This window comes from Myotis davidii, unplaced genomic scaffold (assembly GCF_000327345.1).
Source record: "Myotis davidii unplaced genomic scaffold, ASM32734v1 scaffold125, whole genome shotgun sequence".
Lineage (NCBI taxonomy): Eukaryota > Metazoa > Chordata > Mammalia > Chiroptera > Vespertilionidae > Myotis > Myotis davidii.
Window position 1 is genome coordinate 1,893,589 of NW_006299390.1, and position 8,334 is coordinate 1,901,922.

Sequence of the window (8,334 nt, forward strand, 5' to 3'; positions counted from 1 at the left end):
GTTCTCAACCTTCCTCATGCCGCGACCCTTTAATACAGTTCCTCATGTTGTGGTGACCCCCAACCATAAAATTATTTTCGTTGCTACTTCATAACTGTAATTTTGCTACTGTTATGAATCGTAATGTAAAAATCTGATATGCAGGATGTATTTTCATTATTACAGATTGAACATAATTAAAGCGTAGTGATTAATCACAAAAGCAATATGTAATTATATTATGTGTTTTCTGATGGTCTTAGGCGACCCCTGTGAAAGGTTCGCTCGACCCCCAAAGGGGTCGCGAGCCACTAGTTGAGAACCGCTGATTTAAGGTGACTTACAAAGGTGGATGGTGTTGAACTGCATTTATAAATGAAGAATTCTGGGTAATGCTAAAAGGAAGGCAGGAAAACAAGATGAAATCAGAGGTGTGGGTAGTCCTCAGCTTTCTATCAGAAATTTCCGTGCTCTTCCTAGGGACGGACTGAATGGAGCTGCCTAGCAATCAATGGAAAGAAGAAACATAGTAAGTCCATGTCCAAGAGTCAGCAGTCCAGCTGGCTAGAGGCACAGAGACCTGGGACCACTTTCTCCTGTGTCGTCTCAGAAAAAGGCAACTAGGCCATCAAACCCTGTTGTGCTGTTTTAAACATCCCCTTTGGGATCCTGGGTCTCCGAGTCCCTTCAGGCCATATTTTTCCTCCCGTGGCACCCCATAGGCTCCCGGAGAATTTAGGGGGAGGCAGCGTCCCTCAGAGCATTGAGGTCCCTCGCTTGCTCTTCTGTGGGACCAGCAACCACACGCTACTTACTTCCCTGGAGGAGGCTTGGGGGAAGCTCTGCTCTTGAGGGCGGGGTCTCTGTTCTTCGGGGTGCCCGGCTTGCCATCGTGGTTTCTGGAACCTGGGCCTGCATCCGCAGCCTGTGCTTGGCCACTCAGCCCATCTCCTTCCTCGCCGGTGCTCCTCGGTGGCCCCGTCCCTCCCGCGGAGACAGCGCTGCTCGCAGCAGCTCCCTGGCGGCTGGACTCTTTCCAATTTGACATTTGCATTAAGGAACCTTTCCACTTTCTGGCTCCAGTTTTTGAGTTGAATTCGTATTTTGCACCAGTCACTGGGGGGTGGAAATACAATGACCATGTAAACAAATGACTCTCCCCATCTCCACCCTGTCTAGCCCCAGCCCCGGAGCAGAAAGTGAGAATCTGAGCATCACCGACGGAAAGCAGGCTTGTGAACGGTGCAGTCAGTCCTCACCAGCTGCCCTTTCCGCGGCTGCTGTGCGGCTCCGACCACACTGGTAGCAAATACTATGCCTCCGGGGACAGGAAGGTTCCGGGGAGGCTCAGGCCGCCTCAGTTGCAAGATGAGAAGGAGGCCACACAAACCTGGACTCCATGGGACCTTCGGACAAATTCGCTTCACTTTCTAATGGGGTTACCCATCTCAATCTGGTTTGTTTTTAAAAGACCCCCAAATGCCTGCTATTAAAAGGCATTCCCCAGGGGAGGAGGAGAAGACTTTGACTGGCATTTATGTTAGGGGAGCAGAGGTTTGTGGACACAGACATGCCAATCTGGCCCCCGGGGTGATGAAGCAGGGGAGCCATATTTATCGTGTCGGCGCCAGCAGACTCTAATTGACGTGTCTGCTCACATGTGTCCGGTTGGCTCACTTCTTCCTTCTTCCTGCTTCACACTCAGATGCAGAGCGCCGGCCCCGGCTCCCCCGGCCTTTCCCTCGGAGCTGCAGGCGAACCCCTGCTCCTGCCATCTCCATGCAGCGCGAGTGGCCTCTCCACTGAGGATCCACCAGCACTTATGCTAATGTGGGCACATTATGGTAACAAGTACCTAATAATAGAGGGAAATTTAATTCCAGCGGCAGCGGCAGCAGCCTGTCCTGGAGAGGAGCCATCCTCCTTCCGAGGACGACCGGGCCCTTTGCATGTGAGCGTGGCAGGGAGCCAACACACTTGCCTCCTGGATTTGGTTTCCTTCCCTGTATTCATGTCTATAATTGAGCCTTTGTAAGTGGAAGGATGTGTGTAAAGGAGCTAAATTTGGAGCTGATTTCATGGGGGTGAGAAGAGCTCTGGAGGCCAGCTTTACCTCGGTTTATCTTGCCAACCAAGAAGAAATTCTTGGCCCCGATCTAGGAAAAAAAAAGAAGCCATCCTTCCCATTTCTCCGTATCTCTCGCTACCAAATAGGATGGTGTTGGAAGCCTCAGAAAGGATCAGGGGTGGAGGCTCAATCCCAGTGAGCAGGGGGGGAATGTGGGTTCTTGGAGTCACCAGTTCCTTGACTTGGTTTGTGATTTAGAAAGGGAGGCTAGACTGTGGCACGGTCCTGGAGTCGGAGCCTGGAGGTGGACACCCTGAGGCCTCACACAGGATCACGTGTCTGCAAGCAGCTCAGCTCCGAGCTGGTCTCACCTGCTACTGCAGCCTAGAAGGGCCAGCGCTGTAGAGCTGACCAAACGGATCAAAACGGAGTTAAGGGCGTGAAATTGGACAAGGCTCTACCAGCCTGGAATATGCAAAACACACTAGTGGGCGGGACGGCCACTTAGTTACCTGGGTCTGTGGCTTCACCGTCAAAGACCGTGCTCAGCTGGAATGTGTCCTAAGGAGAGAAGAGAGACAGCTTCCAACACAACCTCCCACAGTTTCAAGCACAATCCTCCTCCCAGGCAAGGCCACGGCTCCTACAGCCTCAGGTTCCTGCCCAGGGCCTTCTGGGCGCTTATTTACTCGATGGGCACCGGGCTAGATGCTGGGGACACAGCAGTGAACAGGCAGGAGTGGTTACAGCCCGCACAGAGCTTGCGATCCAGGGGAAGCCACTGACATACAGGCACTACATACAGAGTGATACGGGCTCTATGAGGCAGGGATAGAGGAAGCTATGGGTGAGCAGGTGGGAGTGGGAGGAGGACATTTAACCCAGACTCGGGGGTAGGAAAGCATCCTGAGTAAAAGATATCTAGGCTGCATAGAAGAAAGAGCAGAAATGCCACAAACACCGGCTAGGATCTGCATTGCCCAAGGCCACTGCCGGGCAGACGTGGAAGGCAGGCACAGATGAGCACCCGTGTGCTGCCACCCTGGGCTCTGGCTGTGTCCCTTAGGTCAGTGCAGCGTTGCATCAGAGCTTGGCCTGCCTTACCTCCGCCCTGTGCTCCATATCCTTTTCTCCCCCTGATCCGTACTCTGTGCCACCCTCTAGGCCAGCGGTTCTCAACCTGTGGGTCGCGACCCCTTTGGCAGTTGAACGACCCTTTCACAGGGGTCGCCTAAGACCATCCTGCATATCAGATAATTTCATTACGATTCATAACAGTAGCAACATTACAGTTATGAAGTAGCAACGAAAATAATTTTATGGTTGGGTCACAACATGAGGAACTGCATTTAAAGAGCCAGAAGGTTGAGAACCACTGCTCTAGGACCTGACCTCCGACCCCATTGAAACACCCTCGTCCCTCACATGATGTCCTCCAAGGTGCCATTCTTTGGCATGCTGATGAGGACTGTGTTCGGAGTTTAGTGGGCCCTCCAACCCCAGTATTTATCACTGAAGCCACCACCTACTCACTTGTCCAGAGCTCCCCAGCACTGAAGAGAGGAAATGGAGACTGGATGGGTCTCATCGATTTGATCAGCTCAGCAGCCCTGCTTTTTATGGTCATGGAGATTTGTTTATTTAATTGATTAACTTAATATTACATAAGTCTGAGACAGTCTCCAGATGAAAGGTACTTGCCTTAGACAATAAGACCTGGAAGCAAGAGATCACCTCTTCTTATTTGTATAAAGACCGACCCAGATAAATACTTTGCTGATGAGCCTGAAGCAAAAAATTCCAGGGCACTGAATTGTCCTCCTGGCTGTGCTCAGCATTCCCCAAAGTTATGGGTCTGGGATTATAGCAAAGTCTTATTATTAGAGGTTGGGGGAGGTGTGTGTTTTTTTTTGGGGGGGGGGGTCCTTCTTCAAGTGTCATCACTCAGTAAAAGAAAAACAGGCTTATGATAGGGGGGAGTGACGCTCCAGCTATCACACCTGGCATTTGTGTGACTCTTAACGTTTTCCAAAATATCTCCCCACCTGTTCTCTCAGGGCAGGCACCCTCACCCATTTCACAAATGAGGAATCTAAAGCGTAAAGAGGCTGAGGGAGCCCCGGCCAGTGTGGCTCAATTGGTTGGGCACCAAAAGGTTCGATTCCTGATTAGGGCACCCGTGGGGGTGTACGGGAGGCAGCTGATCAATGTTCCACTCTCACATAGGTGTTTCTCTCCCTCTCCCTTCTTTTCTCTCCAAAACAAAATCAATAAAAATATTTTTTTTAAAAAAAGGGGGGGCTGAGGGAGTCTGCAAGATCATATGCCTAAGTGGGCAGAGCCAATCCTAGACCCACGAACTGCACTTTATCCATTTTTCCGCAAGGTTATGGAAAGGCACAGGAAAGAAATCCTATTGAAGGCGAAAGCTTAAATTCTGGTCTTTAAGCTCCTCTCCCCCAACTCACTCTCCTGGAGAGCTGGTGTAGATAATAAACACCATTATTCAATATTTATGAAATCCAGTTCTTCTGCAAATATATCAGCAGACATGTTCAGTGGAGGGAACAAATTCTACCAGGAGCACGTCACACAACAATCTGTTCCAGTGGCCAAATACAAGCATCTCCCTGAATGATAAACACGCCCCTGAGGCTGTGGCAGGGCCTGCCTGGGAGGGGGACGGGAGCCCCCCACAACCCTCCACCCAAGCCAGGTGCCCCGGGGCCAGCCAAGCTTACCACCACAACTTCACTTTTTGTTTTCTTCATTTCTGCAGGGAATAGAACAGACAGAAGTTAAGCTTTTTGGACACTAGATTGACCTTAAAATTCTACCTCCACATGGGATTTCTCTTAAGCAGGCTTTGAAATCAGAATGGCAGACACGGCAAAAAATGTTCTCTGTAGACATGTTTGCTGATGGCTTTCCATCTCTTCAGAAACACACACACACACACACACACACAATACATAGAATTAAAAAACAAAACAAAAACACTTTTTTTGCTCTTTTTCCAGCTTATTATTATTATTGGACCTAGGAAATTAGTTTTTAAATGGAATTTAGTTTTAAATAAGTTATAGGTAAGGAAGAAAAAGAGAGTTGATATATTAGTTCATAATGTGGGGATTCCTTCTATCCATTCCCTGTGCCCTTTTAAAAAAGGAACTAGGGTGGGAAACCATTTGTGAAAATCTCATTTATGTAAATCATCCCATGTGATATGATTAATAACCATTATAATTAAATTTCTAATCCTGCTTAGATGTGCCGTGTGCATGTCAAACACACATACCTATGATTGAAGTGATTAAAACAATCATTTTTAAAAACACATTTTCCAGTTTTTTTGTCCTGTCTCTCCCCATGGCCTGGGTTCTCCTTGAGGCAACAGCTTTTGGGACCAGGTGGCGACATCTCCTTAGCTTAGAGTTGGTCAGATCGACTTTGCTCAACTCACCAACGTCCCTGAAATCATTCCGTTCTCCCAGCCCGTATGACTGCACCAGCCCCCCTTTTAACTAGCCTGACCTAAATAACTTGGGAAATAATAAAATCCATGACAATCTCAGAATAAAGTATCATTTGTGCTTTAAAAAGAGGCATTTGTCCAATACAGAGCATTAGCTGTCCTCAGGAGGGGTCAGCAGAGAGTAGATACCGTCTGTATTTAACCCACAGAGAATTCTTCGATCCTGTCCCACCCAGTGGGGAACGGACCTCTAGGTGCATAGGTTGAGCTGATTAGAACTGACTCTGGGTAGGGACCAGGTGGGGTCAAAATGAGTGACTCGAGTGGGCCAGCGGCACCGTGTGTCCTGACCTTCCTTTTCTCTAGCTGCCCTGACCTCAGTTTCATTCCACCCATGGATGATGAGGCTAAAAACCCACCAAGACAGATTACATCCTGGTTCTATGCCAAGTCGGAACCCTTTCATGTACTACAACAGAACCGGCAAAAATGATAATGATGATGATGATGATGAAGATGATGATGATGATAATAACAGCAACAAAAGGAATAGGCACCGTACATACCTCCTTTCTTCATCCTATGGGGAGAGAAGGGATGGATAAGAATTAACCTGAGAGCATTCTGTACTCGTACACTCACAAGACGTTGCCCTTTGGGCAACTGTGTTCCCTGGGATTCAGGAGTGGATTGAAAGGGGCCAGGGATGGGGACTAAAGTGAAGGCTGGGCTCCCACCCCTGCTCCAAACAGAGCAGCTCCATCACTGTTGGTTTGGGACTCAGGAGGTTCTGAGAGTTTGATAAGTTTGAAAATTATTGCTTTATAGAACTTCAGGGAATATATCTTCTCTGACAACTGGATGAGGCTTAACAACCCCAATCAGACTGACCGGCAGTTCTTCCTGCCCCATTTTTCTCCCCAGTAGCTAACTGAGCAGACAGCTTAGCTCACAGTGGGACGGTTCAAGGGCTGGCAGCTAAACTTTGGTTTCTGGTAACAAAAAAAGCTGGCCTTGGACTCTAAGACCCTTTCCCTGATAACCTTGGATTCTCTGATTTTATTCTATTTTGCTATTGAACGAATGTTGGCTGCCACGTGGTATAACTAATTTCCAGAGAGAGCAGGTCTGAGTCTGAATTACTAACGAGTTTTTCTTTAAAAGTCAACCATGTTGGAATGACTAATATTTAGAATGTAAGTTAAAGCAAACAGGTACAAGGTGCATACTGAACTTTTAACCATAAATTGCTTGTGAGTTGCAGCAATTTGGATAACTGACTTGCTTTAAGAACTTCTGCTCAAATCCCACTACCATCCTTATAAGTTTAAGCATCAACTTTTGGAGCCAATTTATTTTTTTCCCCAAATCAATTTGTGAGTAGAGTCCAAACAAAAATGCCTTTTTAATTTCAGCAGAGGCTAAAGGATTTCTTACCTTGAAGTCAAGGTTGCCAATAGCAACTTCCCCAATAAATATGGCAAAAATGCAAAGCACATCTTTATGCTAATGCCTTCTAGTTTTATTCTGAGTCTCTCATCCATAGATTTTAGATTATTTGACAGTACTAGTTAGTCTTCAAAATACCTTTAAATGGCACATGAGTCTTACCCCTTCTTTTTGCCAGTGAGAAATTCTAAAACTCAAGTTCCAACACCATAAGATTCTTGGGCTTATTGCTAAACTGGAATTTAGAATCCTGAGCTCGATGGGCCATGAAAAACAATACAACAAGCTTTTAAAAAACAGTGTATTGAAGCATTTATAGTAGGAGCAGTACTAAGTGCTTTCTTTGCATTTGCTCATTTAATTGTTTAGTTTTCAAAAAAGGACACAGCTGCCACTTGCCCAAAGCCATGTACCTAGAAAATGGTAGAGCTAAGATTTGAACCCAGGCCTTATCTAAGGCCAAAGCCCATTCTAATTGTAAGAGCTTCTGAAACTCAAGAAACTGTATCTGGGGGAAGCTTATAACAATCTAGTGATCTCTTCTCTTCTCTCTCATACCTCACTTGGCCAGTAAAAGAGACCCTGCAGGATGTTGCAGTTAGAGGCGCGTTAGTGGAGAGTAGGAGGGAGAGGAAACAGGTCTGTATTTGCAGCCCTAGAGCGTGAGAGATCAGGGCCATGTGTAAAAGAACCATGATTATTTTCCTTATCAGTTTTTGGTTTGATAAGGAAATCAGCTTAATTTCCTTATCAGTTTTTCTAATTCGATTCCATCCTTTAAATATTCTACAAAGATGAGCACAGCGTATCTAACACACTGCTCACAGTTGGGCTTTTTTCCTGAAGCATGTATCCAGGGCAAGTCACCCAGGGGTTGAAACCCAATTTCTTTGAGAACACGTCAAGGACAGGGCAGGTGCCCAGGAAAACCAAAGGAACCGTCTCCTTCCAGCAGGTGAGGAAGAGGGTACACCATGACTAAGGGCAGCTAGGATTCTCTCCCCATGTGTCCTTTCCCTTCCTTCACACCAGGCACCCTCTCTACCCTGTAAAGAAATTCTAATTCTCTATCTTTCCTTTGCCTGAAATCACTGGAACCAGTGTCCCAGAGGAAGTTGTGGGAAGGGCCCAGCCCACTCGCAACTTACAGAGGTTTCCTGTGCTTCGCAGTCTTGCAGGGACAGTGCCTGTGCATGGCCTTGGCCAACTGGACGATCAGAGCCACCAGGAGAACCAGAAGCAGTATGGAGCCCAGCGTGATGACAAAAGGCACATACCACGCCGATGGAGAATACACGTTTTCCCTCCGGATCTGGTAGGTGATCCTGGGCTTGAAGGACAGAGAAGGGGGAGGGGGAGCGGA

General features: G+C 47.4%; 1 protein-coding gene across 1 annotated transcript in view; it reads right to left on the reverse strand.

Annotated features, from left to right (window-relative positions):
• Positions 1–332: 332 nt before the first annotated feature.
• Positions 333–8,334, reverse strand: part of CDHR3 (cadherin related family member 3) — a 51,215-nt gene continuing 43,213 nt past the window's right edge. The window contains exons 15-19 of the mRNA XM_015571212.1: positions 8,120–8,301; positions 6,089–6,102; positions 4,789–4,820; positions 2,560–2,608; positions 333–1,095 (exon numbers count right to left, since the gene is read on the reverse strand). Coding sequence (XP_015426698.1) covers positions 791–1,095; positions 2,560–2,608; positions 4,789–4,820; positions 6,089–6,102; positions 8,120–8,301 — 582 coding nt within the window. The 3' untranslated portion in view covers positions 333–790. The remainder of the gene's footprint in view (positions 1,096–2,559; positions 2,609–4,788; positions 4,821–6,088; positions 6,103–8,119; positions 8,302–8,334) is intronic.